Here is a 26,208-nt window from a genome sequence, read left to right as displayed (position 1 = left end):
CTGCCCCCTTCCCTCTGTTTAAGAAGAAACAGCAGGACGAGGAACAGGTGCAGGAAGTTTTTATGGTGCCCAAGCAACCCTGCACTGACTTCTCAAACCACTGGAGGGAACTGAAATTTCTTGAAGGCAACTAGATTTCATTCATTAGTTAATTCAACACAAAACAGAAATATTGAACTGAAAAGATAAAATAACTGAAAATGAGGGTTCAGAGTTCCCCTAGGTCCAATGAGGGTCCCACATGTCTACCCGAGTGAGGAAATTCTGGGCCTGTCTTCCATCTATTCCATCTCTCTGGCCTTGCACAGCTCCGGGACCCGAACTCAAGTTTTTACCTCATCCTTACTCATCTGCAGGAGAAAAATGGCTTCAGAATTCGATGTTTTCCAGTCAGAGGTTTTATAAAAAGTTGGACCCAAAGTTCTCTACTTTCTTTTTGTGCCTTCCAATTCTTTTGCCCCTCCGTGCCTCCCATTATTTGTTTCCCAGCATATTTTGTTATTTTACTATGGTTTTTTTTTTAATTAATTTATTTATTTGACAGAGATCACAAGTAGGCAGAGAGGCAGGCAGCGAGAGCGGGGGAAGCAGGCTCCTCACTGAGCAGAGAGCCTGATGCGGGGATCCATCCCAGGACCCTGAGATCATGATCTGAGCCAAAGGCAGAGCTTTAACCCGCTGGCGACCCAGGCGCTCCTTACCACAGTTTTTGATATGAAGAGCCAATGTCATCATTTCTGGAAACTGAACCCATTTAAAGACATTTTTAAATTGATAATGGAAGCTTTTCATTCGATCTTGTAGCAGTTTGTCATTTTAGAACTAAGTTTTTCTCAGAGCTTCTAAGTTGACTTTTGTGTATTCCTGTTATACAACTCTATTTTGGAGTTATTTTTGGTTCCTTACATTTCCACTGGGTACTTTCACAACCCACTGCTTATGAGATTTGCTTCTGTTCTCCCTGACTGCTTTGCATAAGCTCCTCCAGGCCCAGACCAGTGGCTCAGGCTGTATAAAAGGGGCCTTTGCTATGTGAGCTGAGCTGTGTCGGGCAGGCAGGGGCAGCAAGATGGTGTCACAGAGGCAGGTCCTCCTCTGCTTGTTGCTGTGGGTCTCAGGTGAGAAGCTGAAAAGTGCCAAAATCCTTCTGGAGTAGTGTCATTTTAATCAACTTTTTAAGATATATAATGAGAATCACTGGTTATTTCCAAAATAGACCCAATGATGTACTGCCATGTGGTACCATTAGGAAGCATGTTTGCAATGACATATTTCAGTGTGACTGGGATAAAGTGTGTCTGTATCACCATTTTTCTGATTGCAGGTGCCCATGGGGCCATCACGATGACTCAGTCTCCAGGCTCCCTGGCTGTGTCTCCAGGTCAACGGGTCACCATCAACTGCAGAGCCAGTCAGAGTGTTAGCAACTATGTAGCCTGGTACCAGCAGAAACCTGGGCAGGCTCCCAGGCTCCTCATCTATTATGCATCCAGCAGGGCCCCGGGCATCCCAGACCGGTTCAGTGGCAGTGGGTCTGGGACAGACTTCACCCTCACCATCAGCAACCTCCAGGCTGAAGATGTGGGAAACTATTACTGCCAGCATCATTATAGCTCTCCGCCCACAGTGCTTCAGCCTCGAACACAAACTGCTCCCCGGGGCCGCAGGTCAGTGAGGCTCTGCTGCACCAGATGCTTCTTTCCCGCTTAGCCCTGAAACTCTCTGTTCCCCTATCTGCCTGAGAAGTCACTTCTCCTGACTTACTCCTTAGAGGGCTTGTAAGGCCCTGCAGAAAATGAAGGGAGTGGACTTTTCCTGCATTCTCAGACCCTTTAAAAAATAATATTTTATTTTTTCTTTTGTCCGAGAGAGAGAGAGCTGAATTAGGGGGAGCAGGAAGCAGAGGAGAAGCAGGCTCACCACTGAGGAGGGAGCCCAGTGCAGGACTCCATCCCAGGATGCTGGGATCATGACCTGAGCTGAAGGCAGCCACTTAACCCACTGAGCCACCCAGGCATCCCTCCTGCATCCCTTTTTGTGGGAAGTTAATGAAGACAAATGTTGTGAAGATGTCTTCATGCTGTTGGGAGTTTTTGTGCCCCAGGAAGCTGTGTGTTTCCCAGGAACCCATGGCAGGAGTGAGTCAGGAAGGTCTGTCTTTAGCCTCTGACAAAGGGCTGTGAACTTTCCACCTGGTAGATCAGTTCTCCATTCCTGCTCCTCTTGGACTCTGGGACATTTCTCTTTTATTTCCTCATTCTCTTTTCCTCACCCTCCATCACCCTCCCACTCTGAACCTTCTCAGGGTGAAATCTTTGAGCTTTCGTATTCAGAATCTCACACATGGAAGGTAGTGTCCCTCTCGCTTTTTCCTTCCATGGGCCCTGTTTCCTGCACATTCATTTCTGCTCCAGCTCCTTTCCTACCTCCCTTCTCTCTCTTCTCCATTTCTCCCAGGTGTACTCATTCTCACAAAGGCAATTCTTTCATTCATTTTTTTTAAAGATTTTATCTATTTATTGCTGGGTGGAGGGGCTGAGGGAGATGGAGAGAATCTCAGTCAGACACCCTGTTGAGTGGGGACCTGATGCCTGCTCCATCTCACATGCCTGAGGTCATGACCTGAGTTGAAATCAAGAGTTGGACGATCAACAGACTGAACCACCCAGGCACTCTGATGCCCTCACTCTTCAACCCTGTCACTTTTGGAACACAGGATGCTGTACCTCAGCACCTTTTTATACCACTTGTCACATTTATCTTTAAAGTATTCCCTTGGGCATTCATGACTAATCTTGTGACTGAAGGAAATCAGGGCTCGAAGTGTGCCATAACTTGAGTCGCTTGGAAAACATTTCATGAGCATGTCCAATTCTGTGTGAAAACGGAGAAATTCTGAGCATCTTAGTATTATTTCCTCACCTCCTTCTGAAATATATGGGTTGATGCACTTTAGCTTCAGGAAAGACAGCAGCAAACTTGGTCAGTGTGCTCCAAATGCCTTTACCTACAAAACAGCTTCTCTTAATAATTAGAAATCTACTTCAAGGATCGCTATTAAGGGATCCATTTCTCTCATTCAAGGTATGTTTTTTGAGGGCTTCCTCTGAGTCCAGAGCAAAGACATCTGCTTTTGCCCCAGCTGGGAGAGCCAGGCGATAATCAACGACATCAGTAAACATTTACTGTGTTCTGTTGGAGGGGCTATAAAGAAAAGTGAAGGAAGAAAGGGAATAAAAGCTTGCCGAGTAAGAGTGAGCAGAAACTTAGAATCAGATGATGTATTAGTTAGCTAACATCATTTGATAAATCACCCACAAAATACAGTGGCTTAAAATGGTAGCATGTTTGTTGTTGTCATGTTTATTGGTTGGCTGCGCAGTTCTGCTAATATGGGCCCAGGCTTGATGGATCTTGATTGATCTTGCCTGGGTTGCTCGTATGCTTAAAGTTGGTTGAACCAGGAAGGTCAACGGATGCTCTTGATGTAGAAAGGCTCACATTTCTTTCCTCTCTTTCACAATTCTAGTTGGGGGAGGGTGCTGACCATCTTGACCTAGGAAATAGGAAATGGCATACTTGGCTTTAAGTGAGGATGGGGGAGAAGCTGTTAGAACCTGAAGAAGGAAAGAGTTAAAGTGAAGATTGACAAGACCAGGGAAGTGAAGTATGATTGTGGGGCAGGATGAAGGGCCTCAGGAGGTGAGTGGTCATGAATCAAAGTTGGAGCCGTCGGGATTGCTGTGTGTTTTTCTCCAGGAGGCATGTGGAGGTTTGGGACTTTGTTACATGAAATGAAACAATGGAAGGTTGAGGAAGATCTTGCGTATAGGGAGTTGTTATAAAGAAGGATCATAGAATTCAGCTGAGGAAGGAGGGAAATGAGACTATGAAAGGCTTAAAGATGAGAAAATATAGGAAGGTGAATTGATTCATTAAAAGCTAATTTTCAGAAAACAGTAAAATTATGACTCTCATTGAGAGATAGTAATGATGAACACGTGTTGAATTATTTTACTCATATGCTATGAGGGAACTAAGAAGATGTAACTGGTTCAAAGGAAAAGTCAAAACACACAGATATATATGGAGTAAAGGAATGAAGTGCAGAGAAAGGCAAGCTGGTTCTCCAAGGTGAGGTAAGGTGTCGACTAAGTCATTACCAGACAGTACAGAATCATCCAACAGTTTATAAAGTTGCAAGATAGATCAAAGAAAATGACTGGGTTGGACCCTGATAACCTGGAAAGGTACGCTACAGAGATGCCAAATTTTCCATGGAAACACAACAAATATTTTTCCTATAGATTTCAGGTCTTACTGTAATGAAAGCCAGAAATTATTGGCGGTGGCATACCCAGTGGATTGAGCTGCAGAGTTCTTAGAATGGGTCAAGGCTGAGATACTCAACATTTTTAAAAAACCTTTATTTATTTATTTATTTATTTGAGAGAGAGAGAGAGAGAGAGAGAGCAAGCATACCTGCGCTCATGAGCAGGGGGAGTGGCAAAGGGAGAGAGAGAAGCAGACTCCCCGCTGAGCAGGGCTCCATCCCAGGACCCCGGGATCATGGCCTGAGCTGAAGGCAGAGGCTCAACTGACTGAGCCACCTAGGCACCCCTGAGATGCTCAGCATTGTAATGGTGGAGAACTCGTCATGATTTTCTGATGGCGCACCTAAGGCATGGCCACGAGAGTGACTGATCAAGACTGGGTGGGGAAGAGACAATTGGAGGAGGATCAGCCAAACACCTGAGAGAGCAGGTAATGGAAGGTCATATACTGAGTACACTGAAACCACCGGGAATTGTGACAGGCTGTGAGAGGCTCTAGGAGGCGGGAGCTAAAATATTCCAGAAACCAGGAGAGACTTTGGGGCTGGTGTTTGTCTGCCATAGGAGTGATCCTAGAGTGGCATAGCCTATGTATCTTGATTTCAAACGCTGTTCTTCCACTTTATGGGCAGGCCTAGAAGTCTAGAAGAGGCTGAAGGTGGCTACAGAAGCTCGGTGAGCAGGCTGCCCAGGAAACAAAGAAGCTCAGGGCACTTTTAGAAGAGACGTGGGCTACTGCGCATCTCAGTGGTTTAGAGGATGAGTGTTGAGGGAGAAGGTGTCCAGGTTGTGAGTCCTTTATCTCTCCCATCTTCCATATTTTTTGTTTGCCTCCCTCTTATAATGTTTTGCTGTTCTTTCCAAACTTAAAATATTTTCTAGTGACTAAAGCAGCCCACTCTTTGCTCCTGGTTTTGCACTAGAAGTCTTTTTTTTTTTTTTTAAATGTTAAAAATATATTGGGGAAAAAATGATGTGTATTGGTTCCAGCACAAGGATAGACCGAGATCTAGTGTTTTCTCCTTCGTGAGATTTTTTTCTCTGGATTAAAATTTGAATGGCAAAGTCAGGACCTTGATCAGGCATCCAGATTTCTACTTATTTCTACATCTTTCTACATATAAATGAAATCCTATGATGTTTGCCTTTCTCTGGATTTACTTCACCTCACAATACCCTATTGGTCCATCCATGTTGTGCCAAATGGCTAGTTTTCATTCTTTTTATGGCAAAGTAATATTTCATTGTATATGTGGACATCGTCTTTTCAGGATTAGGAGCTTATATCTGCTATGGGTTTACAAATCTGTTTGGGAGCTTGAAGAAAAAGTTTTTCTAATCCTTCTGAGCCATATTTCCTGTGAGGTTAGTGTGTATAGAATCTTATCTAGAGAATATAGCACAAAAACAGTTAGTGTAACTGGGATAGAAGAAATTCAGAGAGTAGGAAAATAAGCAATAATAAGTTATGAACAATATCAAATATTATCCTACTGAAAATATCACAAAATTTCTTAGCTCAAAAATGTATATAATTGTGTTGCCACAAATATGCCTCAGGTTTCTGACGCTCAGGCTGAGTACGTACCTGTTCCTGACTCCTACACACAAGCCAGGAGTGTCAGGTTGAGGTTCATGGCAACTCTGCCTGCCAACTCACTGCTCAGCCCACAGGCTGGTCATGTCCCTTCCATAGCTCGTTGTGCCCCACTGAGACTATTGCTGCCAAGGGGCCAGGACTCGGTCCAGAGCACTCAGCTGCATGTTACTGCCCTGAGTTCCCCAGCACCTGCGTCTGATGCCAGCTCAGATCCTCTGCTGTGCCCGCTCTTTGCTCAGGCAACACACGAACCCAGTGGGGACCGCCAAACAGAGAGGTTTGTGTTTGGGGCTGAACCACTGTAGGAGGAAAATGTGTACCTTGCCCACAGTAATAAATTCCCACGTCAGCCTCCACCCTGCTGATGGTCAGAGTGAAATCTGTCCCTGATCTGCTGCCACTGAACCTGTCTGGGACCCCAGTGAAATGGTTGGAAACCTTATAGATGAGAAGCTGTGGGGACTGGCCTGGTTTCTGCAGGTACCAAATCAAATAGGTGTTTCCATTACTGTGTACGAGGCTCTGACTGGCCTTGCAGGAGATGGAGGCCGGCTCTCCGGGGCTTACAGACAGGGACAGTGGAGTCTGTGTCAGCATGACCTCCCCACTGGATCCTACAACAATGAGAGATAAGTACAGGTTATGGAGAAACATTATGAGCCATTATTATGAATTTAAATTTCACTTATATTAGGCTAAATCATATTTAGTGATTGGATTCCTACTGTAAATATATCCAGTTTCCATGGATAACCCAAGAATTGCAAGGCACAGAGTGGCCACATTTTTTTTTTTTTTCAGCATCTGACTAAAACATTGTTCTTTGTTCCCTTTAGTTTCTCATAATTTTCACAGATTTCAAAATTAAATTCCCCTCTTGGAGGGCAATCTCACCCCTGGACAGAGCACACATAGGGACTAACAGCACCCAGACAGTTTACCCTCTCCACCCCAATCTCCGATCTCCTCCCCCTCTGCTCTTATCTGGGACCCAGAGCATCAGCAGCCCCAGGAGCTGAGATGGGAACCTCATTTTGAGAAGCTGAACTGACAAGTCCTAGTAAGTAAACACAAGCTCAGAGCTGACCTTTATGTCAGACTTCCAAGGCAAGGTCCTCCCCAGGGGACAATATGCAAATCCCGCAGTGGGTGTGGCAGAGAGGAAAGAGCCAAAGGCAGGGCTCATGTCCCTCTCCTGGGAGAGCAGTAACTTAAAATGGCTTCTGTGCTTGCAGGGAAACTAACAGAGACAAATTCCTTTCTGCCTGTGTGGGAAGCAGGATCTCCCTGCGATAATCAGATCTGTGGCAGGACACAGTGCTCAGAGACTTGCCTTTTGAGAAACTCCAGAGGCCCTGACTATATAGGTACGCGTGTCCAGAGCCCATTTCTGGCAGGTGAATGGCCTTCCTGCCTGGTTTCCTGTCAGCTAATGTCCAGGAGGAAGCAGGTCCCACTCCAGCTGATTAGCCAGCATCTCCAGATCCCAGGATAAACTGGAGAGAGTTCAGGAGTCTCTGGGATCTGCTGTTTCCAGGTTAATGGTTTAGGCAATTTATTAATGAGTTATTAATGAATAAAACTCACCCTGGGACCTTGTGAATTATCTACTCTTTGAGAAGATGAAAGTGAGAGGAACTTGACAGGTAGAAAAGAATCTCTCACTTACACAAGGAGAACTCATAGTCCTGCAGAAGAGAATAGGAAAGAAGACAGAATTATATGCTTTAGGCAGTGTATGAAGTTTGTGGTAACCGATCGTTACAATTTGGTGTGTATCCTGTCATAATTCTGTCTCCCTCCCCAGAGAGACTGATAGATGGATAGGTGGATAGTAGGCAAGACAGACAGATGATAGAACATACGTACCATATGGTACATATTAGATAAGGTAGACACACTCACACACACAGCATATCAAACAAAGTGATTTCTTAAGTCAACATTGTCTAAGTGGTTAGACAGAATGAACAATGTTTCCCATTTCCCAGAAAATAATGTTTCCCCTTCCCATACAGAGGCTTCCTCATCATGTGTAACCAATTTCTGTTAGGGGGTCTGGTTCCTTGTTAGTTTCTGCGTGAGAAGTTGTTGTCTCTCACTTGATTTTATGTTCAGCATCCGCAGCTCTGAGTCTATAGTTGAAAATAAGATTCTGTAGGTGAGAATAGCAAGGACTGGGATAAAACTTCTAATAATTTGGCATCACCCTTACCTTTGACGGACATTTTCTGAGGTCTTTGGTGAACCACAGTCGCTGTGGAATAGGGTGCAGGGTCAGAGCTGCTTGGGACATCAGTTTACCAACCATCCTTCATTAAAGTTGGGACATAACCTGATGATTCTGCCTGTGTCAGCCTGATGTAGGTGTTAGTCAGTTGTTGGTGCGATTTGTGTCAGCCTTAAATTACCTCACAACTCAAGTCACTGTCGGGCAAACAAAGTCCTGGAGAAACTGAAGGAATAGAATTTGTAGTTCTGTTAGATCTCAGGGAATTCAAATCCAAGGTCATACTGAATTGAAGAGTTACCGAATACATGCAAGTCCAGGCAAGATACACAACAAATCTCGGTCTGAATATCTTCTTGGAACTCCGCCTAGAGTGCGATTTTGTACCAGAGTTAGAAGAATATTATGTAACAATTGTACTGTAAGTAAACCCTGAACTCTATGGAGGGACTTGGGTGCTGATGACAAGTTGTGATAGAATTAGGACTAATAGTCCATGTCCTGTATGTTACTAGTTGTTATTTTGTTTACTCTTTCATGTGTTTTCTCCCTTAATCTTTTCTTAGAGTGCTAGCCAAGCAATCCTGAATCTTATTCTTGAACATGCCGGCCCACCTAATGATTCCTGCTGGTGAATGATTCAGAAAGTTAAACCAGTGGAAATGAATAAAATCAGGAAAAAAACAAAAAGGACAATATAAGATAATATCATAAATCTTAAGATGAGTTTGGAAACTATTCATTACACATGTTAAATTAAGAATCACAATATCTAACACTGTGTTAAATATACTAAGGAAATCAGAATCACATTACCCATCACCATATGTGAAACCTCGATGTGTGGAAATTTGGCTGAAAATTATTCATCCACCATGTTTATTTACTGTGTATCAGTTTTGAAACTATTTTTTGTACAACGTATTCCTACAAACATTGAACTTCAAAAATATTTCCTACAAAACTTAACATAAAAGCTTTAAAAGTCTCCTTCTGTGTTTGGTTGCTTATCTCATAATTTCTTGCCCTGAAATACCTAAAAAATGCAAAAACCTTCTACAGCTTCTTTCTTGACACAGAAGACTTTGAAATTTTCCTCTGCTACCTGTGGACTGATGAAAGACTGTTCCTAATTCCTAAGAGGAGTCTTTATCTCCTGTGTATGTAGGAACTTTTTTGTACCCTAGACAATGAAAGTGAGTTCATCAACGTTGGTCACTGCACACCACACAGAAATCATCGGCATCTGTAAGGGATGTAAGAAGAACCTCCATGAGGTCCAGGTGGGGAACAGGACTCTAGGAGTCTCTAATCTTGACCACTGTCACCTCAAGGAGCAAGGACTTACACAGGGGGGTTTCGTTGCACTTTTGTCTCTTTGCCAGGGGATGTCCCTTTGGAATTCATAAAACTGGAAGCCAATGTGTCATTTGTGTCCCTTGGGACGATTCTCTTGCGACTTTGTTTTTGTGAGTCCATTATTCTGGGGTCAGGGTGTGTGGGTGGGGAGTGTGATGCTCTTAAACATTCTGTAGAACTCGATCTATACATTTTCTCAGCCAAACAGCACAAACTTAAAATGCTTTGTTGAAGTTGAGAGACAACAGACCTGTGTCCTGATTGAGCCCAAATGGAAGTTCTCTCTGCCTCCCAGCAGAGGGAGGGTCTCCAACAGGAGGTCTGTTGGGTAGATTATTGAGACCTGTGACTGAAATGGGTCACCTTTTCTATATAACTGCAAATATCCACTAGAGGATGAACGCACGGAGAGTAATTTTGGCTCCAGGCAGCTCACATATATATGTGAATGTGTTGATCTTCTGACTTTATAAATTATTTCTGAACCAAGTGAAGCAGGTCATTTATGAGATTCAATGATCAAGATATTTCAAAGGTCTGGTCTCCATATACGTCATCTGAATTCCTTCCCAATATTGTCATTTCTCTTCTTTGTTCTTTTGGAAGAAGTAAATAACTAAATGACTTTTGTAGGACTGAAATTCCTGTGAGTCCTTTGAAGAAATGGGAGCAATGTCTTATGTCGGATGTGACGGTTATTCTTGTATCGATGCTAATCCTTGGTCAGGGCCCCTAATCACCACACTCTAACCGGGGAAAGTGAGACAGAAGTTCCCTTTGAGCACAGGCCACTTCATAATCCCTGTATTTAATAGACGTTTAACTCTGTGTAGCAATTTGCATCCCCAACCCCAAAGTGTCTCCTGTGAGGGATGGAACTTCTGTCCTGAGGAGTTCTCATGGACTCCTACTGCTTTCTTGTCAGTTAAGAAATACTCTTCCACTGCTTTAATTTGAGATGGACTGTTTCTTTGTTTGTGTATTTGCTTTTTCTCTGCAGAAAGTTTGCTCCCTTGTCTCCTACGCCAGAGCACTGCTTTCCCCCATGTGTCCTTCTAACAGAGAGCTCTCTTATCAGGGCAGAGAGGACACATTCTGAGTCCCGAGTTCCTTAGGGAAAATAAGGAAGCAAGATTTTCTCAATACATCTATAGCGAAACCTTAAGGTCTTTCCTTTGAGAACTGGCCTTCCCCTGAGTCAATGTGCTTGAGAGTAGGAACTGACTTAGGTCCAGGAACTGAGTCCGAAGCTGTGACTTTAGGTTTCAGCAACCCTGAACTAGAGTTTGCCAATTAGAGAGACAAAATACTCTGAGGGTCAGCATATTGACTTAATTTCTAATAAGATATGCTCAATTATCTACTGCCACATTCTCTCTTTCTGACATCATTCTGTCCCTGTGCATTTTGGAAAATGGACAGCTTCTGCCTGTGCAGGTTATTCTGACCATGTGGTCTGTGCTACTCTCTGACGTCACTGGTCACACTCATTGTTCCCTGGAAAGCAGACTCACATCGAATAAAGCATGTGCAGCACTGGCTGTGGAATGTTCTTGACATCACCACCTCCGGAAAGAGAATGCCGAGGCAGAGTGGAACTTGGATGCATTAGAACAAAAGACTAAGCTAGCTCCCTGTGGGATGCAGCCCTGCAGTTGCCCTCCAGAGCGGACCTGCCTGGGGACACACGGGTTAGATCCTTCCTGAGGATATCATCGCTTCCTCTCCTGCTGTACCATCATGCACACGTGATGCACCTGCCAGAGGCGCAGGCCTTTTCATAGTGGTTCCTCCTTTCTCCTCAGATTCCCTCACTTTCATTTTTATTTTTATTTTCACATGCATTCTTCATGGAATGTATAGAGTGTCTATCACATTATTTTTGTCATCACTCTGGGACTTGGGATTTTTATTGAAGGAATTTTTAAAGTTTCTGACAGGAAAGAAAAATGACTTTAGCTTTGTTAAGGAAAGACCTCCAATCTGGGTCTATATCCATCCCATATGTATGCTTAGGGAGGAGACTGCTGTCCTTGCACATTGTGGAGGGGGTGTCCCTACTGTCCCAAACACTGGGCACAAGGAACCACCCGGGGATGGAGAAGCTCCAGTGCACTGTAGCCAAGTGGCGGTCGCTGACAAGCTGTATGGAGGACACCAAGCACTTTCAAGAGGGAGTTTCCTCAGGGGCACAGCCTACTGTCTCTGGGTCTGCTCTCAGTGGCTTGTGTCCACACTTCATCCTCCAGAGCCGCTGCCTGTGGCTCTACAGGGCGGCATGGAGACCCTAGCTTGAGAAGGACTAGCCCATCAAGAGTGTCATCATCTAATGGGAGGGAGGGTACAGAGAAGGAGCCCCTGTCCTCGACCAGCTGCAGACACAGGGTTCCATGATTCCCTCCTCAGGTGTGATTAGGTTCCTAAAGCAGCTCACAGAACTCAGAGACTAACCTACTTATGTTTACCAGTTTACTAAGGGATATGAGAAAGGATCCAGTCAAAGAGCTAGATGAAGGGATACACAGGGCGAGGACTGGGAGGATCCTGAGAAATGGTGAGAAGGAGTTTGGTAGATTTTAGGATCCCTTTGAGCCCCCAATGGGAAGAATTTCCAGGGACAGCAACTTTAAGTAACTGAAGTACTGTAGTTAAGTACTGTTTCTCAATCCCCAAATTCCCCTCCATTTTTAAAAGGAATTATCTGTGCTTGAGATTTATTTCTTTCTTACCCCCTCCCACCCCAAGGCCACAGAATATCTTGTCACTTTGGTTTGAATGCTACAATATTTGTACAGTTGACCTACCTTAAAGGACAAAGAGGTTATCATGAGCATCAAGCCCCTCCTTGTGTTGAGACAAGAACACTGGGGTCAGCTTTGAGAGGCCAAGGTGCTGTGTATGGGGTTGGCATGCACCCGGTGCTGTGGAACCTCCTTCCCCGGGGTTACTCTAGTAAGGTACTACTAAGGTCCTAGTGTGGGGGCTCAAGACTGTGGGTTTTGGTTTCATTTTATGGTGCCCGAATAGCTCTATAATTGATGTGATTGGAAGTTACTGCTTTCAGGACCCTTTCCGAATCAGAAGAATTAGGAATGGAAACCAGATATGCTTTCCTGGACCTGATCTTCCTACTCTGTACTCCTCTCTCAATATATTCTGCAATGTATTTTCTTGTACAGGGTTAAAGATTTGCTGTTTTATGTTTAAAAGTGGAGCCTATTTGAATGATGTTTTTTATGTATGTTGTATGAAAATGGATATCCTTTTTCCATGGACAACATTGTACATGAGCAGTTAGTGTAACTGGGAAAGGAAGAAGGTGAGAGAGTGGAAATGGAAAACATACTAATTTCTGAATGATACCAAATATTATCCTGTTGAAAATATCACAAAATTTGTTAGCACAAAAATGTATGGAACTTCTCATTGTGCCATGAAAGGCTCAGGTTTCTGATGCTCACACTGGTTAACTGTCCCTGACCCACGCACACAGGCCGGGAGGGGCAGGGTGAGGTTCAGGGCAGCTCTCCCTGGCAGCTCACCACTCAGACCGCAGAATGATCATGTCCCTTCCAGAGCTGGTTGTGCCCCGCTGAGGCTGTTGGCACCCAGGGGCCAGGACTCGGTCCAGAGCACTCAGCTGCATATTACTGCCCTGCGTTCCCCAGCACCTGCCTCTGACACCAGCTCAGAGCCTCTGCTGTGCTGGCTCCCTGCTCAGGCAACACACGTGCCCAGTGGGGACCACCAAACAGAGAGGTTTGTGCTGCGGGCTGAACCACTGCGGGAGGATCATGTGTAAGTTGCCCGCAGTAATAAACCCCTACATCATCAGCTTCTACCCTGCTGATTGTCAGCATGAAATCTGTCCCTGACCTGCTGCCACTGAACCTGTCTGGGACCCCAGTGAAACTGTTGGAAACCTTATAGATGAGGAGCTGTGGCGACGGGTCTGGCTTTTGCAGGTACCAACTCAAATATGTGTTTCCATTACTGTGTATGAGGCTCTGACTGGCCCTGCAGGAGATGGAGGCCAGCTCCCCGGGGGTGACAGGCAGTGAGAGCGGGGTCTGTGTCAGCACGACCTCCCCGCTGGATCCTAAAATAATGAGAAATAAGTACAGGTTATGGAGAAACATTATGAGCCATTATTAAGAATTTAAATTTCATTTATATTAGGCTAAATCATATTTTGTGATTTGATTCATACTCTAAATATGTCCAAATTCCATGGATAACCCAAGAATTGCAAGGCACACAGTGGCCACATTTTTTTCTTTCAGCATCTCACTAAAGCACTGTTCTTCATTTCCTGTAGTTTCCTCATAGCTTTCACTATCTCAAAACTAAATTCCCCTATTTGAGGGCAATCTCATCCCTGGACAGAACACACATAGGGACTAACAGCACCCAGACAGCTCACCCTCCCCACCCCAATCTCCTTCCTCATCCTCCTTCTGCTCTTACCTGGGACTCAGAGCATCAGCAGCCCCAGGAGCTGAGATGGGAACCTCATTTTGAGAAGCTGAACTGACAAGTCCTAGTAAGTAAACACAAGCTCAGAGCTGACTTTTATGTCAGACTTCCAAGGCAAGGTCCTCCCCAGGGGATAATATGCAAATCCCGTGGTGGGTGTGGCAGAGTGGAAAGGGCCAAAGGCAGGGTGCAGGTCCCTCTCCTGGGAGAGCAGTAACTTCTGTGTTTGGAGGAAACATAACAGAGAAAAATTCCCTACTGCCTTCGTGGGAAGCAGGATCTCCCTGAGATAATCGGGATCTGTGGCAGGACACAGTGCTCATACCCCTTCCTTCTGAGAAAGCTCCAGAGACCCTGACGATACAGGCAGGTGTGTCCAGAGTCCATTCTGGGAGGTGAATGGCCATCCTGCTTGGATTCCTGTCAGCTAATGACCAGGAGGAAACAGGTCCCAGTCCCTCTCCAGCTGATTGACCGGCAATCTCCAGATCCCAGGATGATTTGGAGATGGTTCATGAGTCTCCATTTGGGATTTGGTGCTTTCAGGTTAATGGTTTAAAACAATTCAATAATGATTTAAAATGAATTAAACTCATCCTGGACCTCCTGAATTATACTCTATGTGAAGATGAATGTAAAAAACCTACAGGGGTTGGAAGGAATCTCTCAGTTGCAAGTAGAGAACTCATAGTCCTGGGGAAGAGAATAGGGACAAAGACAGAATTTATGCTTCTGCCAGTGAGGATGTCGTTTGTGCTCACCATTTGTTACAATCTGGTGAGTATCGGTCATACTTCTCTCTCTCTCTCCAGAAAGACACACAGACAGACATTCAGACGAATAGATACACACACATACTCCATAACAATAAAGAAATTTCTTAGAGAAGCACTTCTAAGAGGATGGGACAGAAGAATAATGTTTCATTGTGTAATGTTTCCTCTCAATTATCTTTTTCCTATGATGCGCAGAAGACCCCTTCCCATACAGAGGCTTCCTCATGTTGTGTAAACAGTTGCTATCAGGGGTTCTGGTTCCTTGTTAGCTCTGTGAGAAGTTGTGTCTCTCCCTTGGGTTTTATGCTTGGCATTCACATCCATGACTCTGCAGTTCAAGAAGAGATTGTGTAGGTGAGACTAGCAAGAAATGGGTAACCGTTTGAATGTCTAGAGGTCACCTATACCTATGACAGACATTTTCTGGGGTCTTTGGGGAATCACAGTCACTGTGGAGTAGGGTACAGGGTCAGAGCTGCTTGGGGCATCAATTTACAAAGTGCAGGGACATAACCTGACGATTCTGCGTGTGTCAGCCTGATGGAGGTGTTAGTTGATTGTGAGGATTGTATCTACATGTATATTGTACATATGGACATACATTCACATATATATGAATGAATATATATGAATGAACTTTAGATTTAATCACATTTAATAAGTCTGTATGATCTACACAATTTGTCACTCATACTCAAAGTAATCTCAGTTAGATGTTTCTCCAATGGGGTGTATTTTACACCTTTAATTCAAATATTTTTAGAAACATTTCGTTGTTTTGTACCTTCTTATGAATGGCTTTCCAAGTATTCCTTTTTATGCCATTGTGTTTAATAAAAGCTCTCAATTTCTATGTGAAGATGTATAAAAATTGTACTAGTGTGATTTTACACACTATTTTAACAAACCAGTAAAAAACTCAGTGGCTTGTCATACTAAGCATTTGTTTCTATAGACATGGATGTTCATGTTGACAATAATTTGGATAATGCACAGAGGGCTCAGCTGTGAGGTTCTTGTGCAGGGAGAAGAATGGTTCTTCAGCCTATGGATTGTGGTTGATCTGGGTCCAAGACAGAGTGTGGTGACTACCCATGGCACATCATTCTCATGGCAAGCTGTAGGAGGATACAGAAGCCAGAAAACAAGCAAATCTAAGTCCAGTTATCCTGACAGATCTGCATATAATTTTGATTTATTCTTACTGTGGTCTTTGTAATTCTTGAATTTCTACAAATCACTATTCTATTTAATTTTTCAGAAACATGGTCATGTTGTTTCCAAATAGTTATATTTTTCAATATTTTCAGTCTACAAAGAAGTTTGTAATTTAATTTTGTATGAATTAGAAAGTTAAATTGGGGGGATTTTCGACCTATGGCTTTAATTGAACAGGTGGCTTTCAATAGAAATGTCTTTAACGAAAATAGAAAACTAAAGAGACTACTTTAGGATAAATAAAAATGCTGTACAACAGAACATCTTAAAGCTCCCACAGCTCTCCTGCCATCTTGTGAAAATGGAGAGCCATGTGAGTAGGTGTCAGGTGGAGACAGCTATTTTGCAATTGTCACAAGCTTTCAGGGTTGTTGATGATGCTCTTGTTAATAGAGAATTTTAAGCAACAAGGTATTCTTATACTAAGAAAAAACAATGCTTCATCCACATTTAGTTTTTTTTAATCACGGAAGTCCTTCATTGTCAAGTTATTTCTATATACATGACACAATTTCCTCATTCTTTTATGCCCTCAGTCAATTCACAAAATCTCCTTGTTATGAATTCAGACTAATGGTGGTAGCTAGAAGCACATTCAAACATATTTTGCGGCCTTCCCCTAACTAGCCAACTTCTGAGAGATGTAAATATAGTGACCATCCCAGGCAGTCTTCTGTCAACTCCCCATCACCACCATCTTTTCTGGAAGCACGATTCCCAGAACCCCCTTTCCTCTATAGTTCCCTAGGGAGTTGCTCACAAGGCACCTTACCCTAGATCTGGAGGTCAGAAGAGGAGGATTCAATGCCTTCCATCAGCACCTGCAGGCAGGTGAGTGATAATTGAGGGACCAGAGACACCTTGGGAGGGTCCGCAGTGGCTAGAGCATCAGGGCCTCCATCCCCGGCCCTCCTAGACAGGCCTGAGGACCACGTGGTTAGGCAGCCTGCATCTCCAATGGTATAAATTCTCTGACTTATGGGGGATCACTGAGGAATCAATGTTTCTAGTGTCTATCTTTCTTATTATATCCCCAGGCCTTTGAAAGAGTGATCTTTTAACATTACGTCCTTATAGGAAGCAATTCCTGCTTGGAATATCTAGAGTGGCTTCTCTTTTGCTGCATAAACCACAACAGAAGCCTTGACCCACACTCCTTGGGTGTAATGATCCGGGGGAACGGGAGTCAGTCAGGAGGTCAAGGAGCCTCCTTGCCCTTCTCCAAAAGCCCCCAGTGACCTCCAAAGTGGGGCTGCCTCTGAGAAACTGAGCAGGTGCAGGCATCAGAGGAGCAGTGGGGGCAGTCCAGCCCCTCACATCTGCTTCCCTGGCGGTTTATGCTCTGACCTGTAACACTGTGGGTGGGTAGCTATTAGACTGCAGGCAGTAGTAGGTCCCAGCATCTTCAGGCTCCAGGCTACTGTTGGTGAGAGTGATGTCTGTCCCAGACCCACTGCTGCTGAACCACGATGGGACCCCAGTTTCCAACTTGGATGCTGCGTAGATCAGGAGCTTAGGAGCTCTCCCTGGCTTCTGCTGATACCAGGCTAACCACTTGTTAATGTTCTGACTGGCCCAGCAGGTGATGGTGACTCCTTCTTTTGGAGCCATGGACAGGACAGCAGGAGACTGGGTCAGCACAATCTCACCATGAGAGGCTGAAACCACACAGGAAACATCAACAGCATCTCAGGATAGATATATGGAAGTCACCAGTATCTAGTTAGGTAGGACAGAGAATACTAATTTAAAAAAAAAAAAAAAGCCAAATTCATCTGTGGAAGGATTCCCAATGAAGAAAGAAAATTGGGGATGGAAAATTGTACCCCCACTTTAACCTCCTTTGCCCAAATATTCTCACTGGAACCCAGAGGAGCAGAAGGCCAAGAATTGTGTAGGAGTTACCATCTTGCTGCTTTTGATGGGTCCAGTGTGTTCATGCCACACACCCAGAGACTCTGGTATAAGACTCTGAGAGGCAAAAACACTTCAGATCTAAGAGGATGAAGATATGCAAATTATGGGGCATTCGTATTGCTTAAGTACTCAAAAATTAAGTTTGTCAAAAGAATCTCCCCACTGGGCCCCATTCTTCTCTGGGTGTGTTAAGTCTCCCTCTTCTGGCCAAGTGGAGGTTTTGAAAGCAGTTACCCCATGCTGGGCCAAATACAAGGTCTACCAGCAGGGGGCATGGCATATGATGTAATGCAGTCCTCTGGTGGAATTACCTTTCACAGGCAGTGAAGAGGGGTCACATCCTCAGTCTTGGCCCAGGGCTATGTTAACTCCCTGCTCTCTGCTACAGTGTGTTGTATCAACATCCCCCAGAGCAAGCGACCAGGCCATCCTCTATCAATTACATCCTGTTAATTGTACACCATGAGTGAGAAATGGTGAGGACTTCCCTAACTTGCAAAAATACATGTGCTCCAACAGTGGGATGCAAACCCTACAAAAATTCATCTGGCCCCCTTCCCTGGTGGCTATGTCAGGGGGCCAGATATCTGAGGAATGTGGGCACATCCTCTCCGAGGTAAAGGACAAGTACTTGTAACTTGTATCTCTGACCACTGAGGTTAAAACACAGCACCTTATTGGTAAAGCACATGTATCTTGTACCTCTGACCACTGAGGTCGAAACACAGCAACTTGATGAGTGTTGAGACAACACAATCCAAACTTGGATAAGCTACACCATTCTGTTTTTCAGCTAGTTTTGAAGTCACTAGTATAGAGTGGGTGCAGGGTCAGGGGGGACTCTGTATCGGGTTTAGATCACGATAGAAGTCACCCTATCATGTGGGCCCTATGACCTCTCCTATTGTTGGCTTTATGTGCATCTGTGTCCGGGAAGGACATTGTGGACACTCTGGCAAGCCCAGATGAAGACTCGTAGCTAGCCTTCCGGGTTCTTTGGCAAGACTTGGCCCTTCTCAAAAACAACCTATTCACTGTTCAACAAGTAGTTCCCAGCATAGCTTAGGCCCCAGTAGACCTGTCCACAGCACATCAATTAACTGTGTGACAGAGCTGTTCATCCTAAACAAGAAGGGTCACACCAGATTGTAAGATTGGGTGGAGCCCAGCAGCAGTCAACCTCAGAAAGGAGAAAGTATTTTCTTTAGTATTGGACCCAAGCAGATTCAGCAGGCACACTTAATTTATGGGACAAAAGTTTCAGATCACCACCATACTCACCACTTTTGTCCAAACGCCCATGCACAAGCTCCTATTTTCAGCCTCATGAGATTTTATATCTAATGCATTTTCTTATTTCTTATTTTCTTATTTCTGCATTCTTGTTGCTCCAGCCAGGAAGGGACTGCCTCTTCCAAAATTAGCTAATTCCTAGAGGCAGTAAAAGACTGGCCCAAGGGCATATGTTTGATATGCAAGCCAGACAATCCTGAGCCCCAATCCTTACTCTCTTCCTTTCAATGAGACCAGCAACTGTGACATTTCCCTCTACCCAAATCCCCCCTGGGTACCAGAGGACAAGGGGCACACTTAGAGTCTGTAGCCTGCTGAAATTTCCAAACTCTCCAATCTTATGTCTAAGTAGCTTGTTGACTTTGCTTCTCCATTACTTCTCATGAAATATGCAGTAAAAAATACAGGCCAGCATTACTTCTCTCTGCTCTTTTCACCTCAGTACTACCTGCATCGCCGGGTGGCATGTTGTGTGTTCTGTTTCCAGGAGAATATGCATATAACAAAAACTTTTAACGGCATCGTAATAGCTTTCTTGTCTTTGTTTCTTAAGACATCTGATTAAGGACATAGGGCCTGCCAACCAGCTAATAGCAGAGAAAGGACTCCAGGTTCCGCCCAGATTGGCATCATATGTTGATGTAAGGTAAACTGGACAGCTCCTATACCATCCCACAATGAAATAAGATGTTTTTTAGGTAGATGCTCAAAGAGCACAAATGGTCGTTGACTTAATGTGGCTGGGGAAGTGGCCTGAAGTAATAATATGGATGCCCTATGGGGTTGCTGGCTAAGAAGGATCTGGAAGGAGGAGAGTGGAAGGATAAAGGAGGAAAGATCAAACGCAAGAAATTACCCAGTCTAAACCAAAAGGAGAAACTAAGCTAAAAACAAAACAAAACAAAACCCCCAATTCAAAAGCAACAATAACAAAACCCCACAGTATCTGGGATACATGGGACCAAACAAAAGATCTAACATTTGTGCCACTGGAATCCTAGAAAGAGTGGGGAGAGAGGCTGGAGATGAAAAATATTTTGAACAAGTAATTGCTGAAAATTTTCACATTTAGCAGACCCCCAACAGCATAAACCTGAAGAAATATATGTCAAGACACATCGAATTATCATTTCTGAGCACTAAAGAAAAAGGAAGAATATCATAGGATGAAAGAAAAATCACACCTACTCAGAGAGGAAAATACCTCGAATGACAGAGGATTTCTATTTTTTTAAAATTTTTCTTATGATTTTTTTAAAGATTTTATTTATTTTTTGAGAGAGAGACAGTGAGAGAAAGCATGAGCAAGGAGAAGGTCAGAGAGAGAAGCAGACTCCACGTGGAGCTGGGAGCCCGATGCGGGACTCGATCCCAGGACTCCAGGATCATGACCTGAGCCGAAGGCAGTCGTCCAACCAACTGAGCCACCCAGGCGACCCGAGAGGATTTCTATTCAGAAACCATGGGGCCAGAAGGAAATGATGGCAACATTTTTTTTTTCTAGATAGAATTGAAAGATAACATTGTGTAAGTTTTAAGTTTTACACAATGTGATAATTTGATCTACGTTTATATTGTGAAATGGTTACCAACATAAGGAGAGTTAATACAACCGTCACTTCACATAATTATGCTTTTTGTTTTTCTTATTTACTTTTTTGTGGTGAGAACATTGACAGTCTAGTCTCTTAGTAACCATCCAGTACAATACAATACTGTTAACTACAGTCACCATGCTGTACATGAAACCAGCAGAAATTATTTCATATGCAAAAGTTTGTACCCTGTGATCAAATCTCCCCTACCTATCTCACCACCCAGCCCCTGGCAATCACCAATCTATTCTCTGTTTCTATGTATTTGGCTTTTTTAGATTCCACATGGAAGTGATATTATGCATAATATCTTTCTCTGTCTTTCTTATTTCACTTAGCACATTACTTTCACGTTTCTCCATGTTGTCTCAAATGGCAAGATTCCCTTCCCTTTCACGGCTGAGTAGTATTCCATTGTGTGCGTACACATGTATAGCACATCTTCTTTATCCATTTATCCATCAATGGACACTTTGGTTGTTTCCATATCGTGGCTGTTTTAAATAATGCTGCAATGGACTCAGTGGTGCATATATATTTTAAAATACCCAGTAGTGGAATAGCTGGATCATAGGGTAGTTCTATCGTTAAGTTTTTGAGAAAACTCCATATTGTTTTCCATAGTGGCTGCACCAATTTACATCCCCAACACGTGAGTGCATTTCTCCTTATCCACTCCATAGCCTCTTTCTCCATATCCTCTATAACCCTTGGTATTTCTTGGGTTTCTTTTTCCTTTTTTTTTGTGGGGGGGTTAATAGGTACTGAATTTTATCAAATACTTTTTCTGCATCTGTTGAGACAATCTTATGATTTTTACCCTTAATTTTGTTCATGTGATATATCATGCTGATTGATTCATGAATACTAAACGGTCCTTGCATCTCTGGAATAAATCCTTCTTGATCATGGTGTATGATCCTTTTAATGTATTGTTGAAATTGGTTTGCTAATATTTTGTAGAGGATTTTTGCATCTATGCTCATCAGGGATATGGCCCTTCTGTTCTGGATGCCAAGAGCAACAGCCTTGTCTCCCATCCCCTTCTTCTCCAGGCTGTGCTGGCCCCCAGAATGGGATCCGGGAGGGGAGGCAGATGCACTTAGCTCGGGCTCCTTGAAAATACAGAAACATGACAATGTGGACATATAGCTTGCTCCAAACTATACCTAGGCTAATAAATGTTTAATTTCAAACCCTATTATTTGCCCTATAAATATGGCCTTTGTGGGGATGGTCCACTGGAAGTGTTCCCTGAGAGGAGGACACTCTGCCCAGTCCTCTCAGTCAGGACTCTAGCCTGTCTGTCTCCACGGGGCTTACCCAGCTGCTGAGGTGGGGTGTTGTAAGTACTCGCTATGAGGTAAAGTGGCCTTATACTCATTTGTTGCATACTATTCCCTTCCTGTATGTGTAGATTCCTTTCCTCTTCTGTTTCTATTGGTTATTCTATATTAATAATAAAGTTTTCTTTCCTTTTTGAAGTTGAAACAGGGCTGTGGTGAATCTTTTGTGCAGCACAAGAGGAGACTCTGTGTTATCACAAGGGCTACTGATGTAGATGTTCATCACACTAAAAAATACCTTGGCAGGAACATCTAAACGGGCATTGACCACTCCACTTGGCACCCTAGCTTACTTAAGTTGACACATAAAACTAACCATCATCAGAGGCAAATTGAGGGGCTGAGCGATGGGCAAACCGATTCTTTGTGAGGGTGAGGTGTGTATCCCTAGGTAGGGTTTACTTGATATAGGCTCTACCTGGGTTTAGGAAAAGGCTCATGTCGCAAAGTGGTGCACCAGCCACGGGGACCCACAGAACAGCCAGGGTGCCACCTGATAGAGGAAGCCTCAGGCATCTGTCCCACTCAGAGGAAAGATGGCAGAAGAGTTGTGGTTGGACTTGCAGTGCGCCTGAAGCCTCCACAGCCTCTGCCCTTCTCACTGAGACTACGTGTCTGGCGTCTTAAGGGAATCCCACCCCTTCCTCTTTCCCTCTGCTTAAGATGGAACAATAGGAGGAGGAACAGGTGCAGGAAGTTTATATGGTGCCCAAGCAACCCTGCCCTGACTTCTCAAACCACTGGAGGGAACTGAATTTTCTTGAAGGCACCTAGATTTCATTTATTGTTTAATTCAACACAGAACAGAAATATTGAACTGAAATATTGAACTGAAAAGATAGAATAACTAAAATTCAGGATTCAGTCTTCCCCTAGGTCCAATGAGGGTCCCACATATCTCCCTGAGGAAGGAAATTCTGGGCCTGTCTTCTATCTCTCATCTCTCTGGACATTGCACAGCTCCAGGACCCGAGATCAAGTGTTTGCCGCATCCTTACCCATCTGCAGGAGAAAAATGGCCCAGAACTCAATATTTTCCAGTCAGAGGTTTTATAAAAAGTTGGGCCCAAGTTCTCCACTTTCTTTTTGTACCTTCCAATTCTTTTGCCCTTCCCTGCCTCCCATTATTTGTTTCCCAGCGTATTTTGTTATTTTACCAGGGTTGTTGATATGAAGAGCCAAGTTCATCTTTTCTGGAAACTGAACCCGTTTAAAGACATTTTTAAATTGAAAATAGAAGCTCTTCATTCGACCTTGTAGCAGTTTGTCATTTTAGAACTTGTAAGTTGTTCTCAGAGCTTCTAAGTTGATTTTTGTGTGTTCCTGTTGTAAACTCTATTTTGGAGTTTTTTTTGGCTCCTTATATTTCCACTGGTACTTTCACAACCCACTGCTTATGAGATTTGCTTTTGTTCTCCCTGACTGCTTTGCATAAGCCCCTCCAGGCCCAGACCAGCAGCTCAGGTTGTATAAAAGGGGCCTTTGCTACATGAGCTGAACTGCGTCGGGCAGGCAGGGGCAGCAAGATGGCGTCACAGAGGCAGGTCCTGCTCTGCTTGTTGCTGTGGGTCTCAGGTGAGAAGCTGAAAAGTGCCATAATCCTTCCAGAGTAGTGTCATTTTCAACAACTGTTTAAGATATATAATGAGAAACACTGATATTTCCAAAATAGACCCAATGATGTACTGCCATGTGGTACCATTAGGAAGCACGTTTGCAATGACATATTTCAGTGTGACTGGGATAAATTGTGTCTGTATCACCATTTTTCTGATTGCAGGTGCTCATGGGGACATCACGATGACTCAATCTCCAGGCTCGTTGGCTGTGTCTCCAGGTCAACAGGTCACCATGAACTGCAGAGCCAGTCAGAGTGTTAGCAACTATGTAGCCTGGTACCAGAAGAAACCTGGGCAGGCTACCAGGCTCCTTATCTATCGTGCATCCAGCAGGGCCACGGGCATCCCAGACCGGTTCAGCGGCAGTGGGTCTGGGACAGACTTCACCCTCACCATCAGCAACCTCCAGGCCGAAGATGTGGGAATCTATTACTGCCAGCAGGGTAATAGCTTTCCGCCCACAGTGCTTCAGCCTCGAGCATAAACCTGCTCCCCGGGGCCGAGGGTCAGGGAGGCTTTGCTGCACCAGCTGTTTCCTCCCTGCTCAGCCCTGAACATATGCATTCCCCTATCTGCCTGAGAAGTCACGTCTCCTAACTTACTCCTTGGAGCACTTGTAAGGCCCAGCAGAAAAAGAAGAGATCAGACTTTTCCTGCATCCCCCACTCCCTTTTTAAGAAAAGATTTTATTAATTTGTCAGAGAGAGAGCGAACACAAGCAGGGGGAGCAGGAGGCAGAGGGAGAATCAGGCTCCCTTCTGAGCAGGGAGCCCAATGCGAGACTCCATCCCAGGATGCTGGGATCATGACCTGAGTTGAAGGCAGCCACTTAACCAACTGAGCCACCCAGGCATCCCTCCTGCATCCGTTTTTGTGGGAGGTTAGTGAAGACAAATGCTGTGAAGATGTCTTAGGGATGCTGCCAGGAGTTTTTGTGCCCCAGGAAGCTGTGTGTTTCCCAGGATCCCATGGCAGGAGTGAGCCAGGAAGGTCTGTCTTTAGCCTCTGACAAAGGGCCGTGAATGTTACACCCTGCGGGTCATTTCTCCCTTCCTGCTCCTCTTGGACTCTGGGACATTTCTGTTTTATTTCCTCATTCTCTTTGCTTAAAGCTCCATCACCCTCCCACTCTGAACCTTCCAAGGATGAAACCTTTGAGCGCTCCTATTCAGAATCTCCCATGTGGAAGGTAGTGTCCCTCTCGCTTTTTGCTTCCATGGGCCCTGTTTCCCAGCCTTCCTGGGCAGTGTCCTGGACATTCATTTCTGCTGCAGCTCCTTTCCTACCTCCCTTCTCTCTCTTCTCCATTTCTCCCAGGTGTACTCATTCTCACAAAGGCAATTCTCTCATTATTTTTTTCTTTTTGATTTTATCTATCTACTTATTGCTGGTGAGGAGGGGCTGAGGGAGATGGCAAGACTTTCAGTCAGACACCCTGTTGAGTGGGGACCTGATGCCCGCTCCATCTCACATGCCTGAGATCATGGCCTGAGCCGAAACCAAGAGTTGGAAGTTCAAAAGTCTGAGCCACGCAGCCACTCTGATTCCCTCACTCATTTTAACCATGTCACTTTCAGGCAGACACTCTGTGAGTGGGAACCTGATGCCTGCTCCTTCTCACATGCCTAAGATCATGACCTGAGTTGAAACCAAGAGTCAGACGATCAACAGACTGAGCCCCCCAGGTGCTTTGATTCCCTCACTCTTCAACTCTGTCATTTTAGGAACATGGGATGCTGTGCCTCAGCACCTTTTTCACCACTTGTCACCTTTTTCTTTAAAGTCATCCCTTGGGCATTCGGGTCCAGGACCCCAGGACCATGGCCTGAGTTGAAGGCAGAGGTTCAACCTACTGAGCCACCCAGGTGCCCCTGAGATGCTCAGCATTGTAATGGTGGAGAACTTGTCATGATTTTCTGATGGCGCACCTAAGGCATGGCCATGAGAGCGACTGATCATGATTGGTGGGGAAGAGACGATTGGAGAAGGATCAGCCAAACAACTGAGAGATCAGGTAATGGAAGGTCATATATTGAGTACACTGAAACCACCGGGAATTGTGACAGGCTGTGAAGGGCTCTAGGAGGCGGGAACTAAAATATTCCAGAAACCAGGAGAGACTTTGGGGCTGGTGTTAGTCTGCAATAAGGAGTGATCCTAGAGTGGCGTAGTCTACCTATCTTGATTTCAAACAAACATTGTTCTTCCACTTTCTAGGCAGGCCTAGAAGTCTCTAGAAGTGGCTGAAGGGGGCGACAGAAGCTCGGTGAGCAGGCTGCCTGGGAAACACAGAAACTCAGAGCACTTTTAGAAGAGACGTGGGCTACTGCGCATGTCAGTGGTTCAGTGGGGAGCGTCGGGGGAGAAGTTCTGGTGGTGAGTCCTTTACCTGTCCCTTGTTCCATATTTTTTGTTTGCCACCTTAATCTGCTTTGTTGTTCTTTC

The 26,208-nt window shown here is 44.5% G+C and overlaps 1 protein-coding gene across 1 annotated transcript; it reads left to right on the top strand.

Annotated features, from left to right (window-relative positions):
* Nucleotides 1-983: 983 nt before the first annotated feature.
* On the top strand, nucleotides 984-24,251 carry LOC116858955. Its single transcript, XM_032843916.1, has 7 exons — nucleotides 984-1,118; nucleotides 1,325-1,667; nucleotides 4,967-5,009; nucleotides 9,352-9,447; nucleotides 16,734-16,824; nucleotides 23,639-23,719; nucleotides 23,925-24,251. The coding sequence occupies exons 1-7, from the start codon at nucleotides 1,070-1,072 to the stop codon at nucleotides 24,245-24,247; spliced, it is 1,026 nt and encodes a 341-aa protein (XP_032699807.1). The 5' UTR covers nucleotides 984-1,069; the 3' UTR covers nucleotides 24,248-24,251.
* Nucleotides 24,252-26,208: the final 1,957 nt, after the last annotated feature.

The sequence above is a fragment of the Lontra canadensis genome, unplaced genomic scaffold, assembly GCF_010015895.1.
Source record: "Lontra canadensis isolate GAN:19392208 unplaced genomic scaffold, GSC_riverotter_1.0 scaffold144, whole genome shotgun sequence".
In the NCBI taxonomy this organism is placed as follows: Eukaryota; Metazoa; Chordata; class Mammalia; order Carnivora; family Mustelidae; genus Lontra; species Lontra canadensis.
This window is presented reverse-complemented; position numbering and strand designations above follow the sequence as displayed.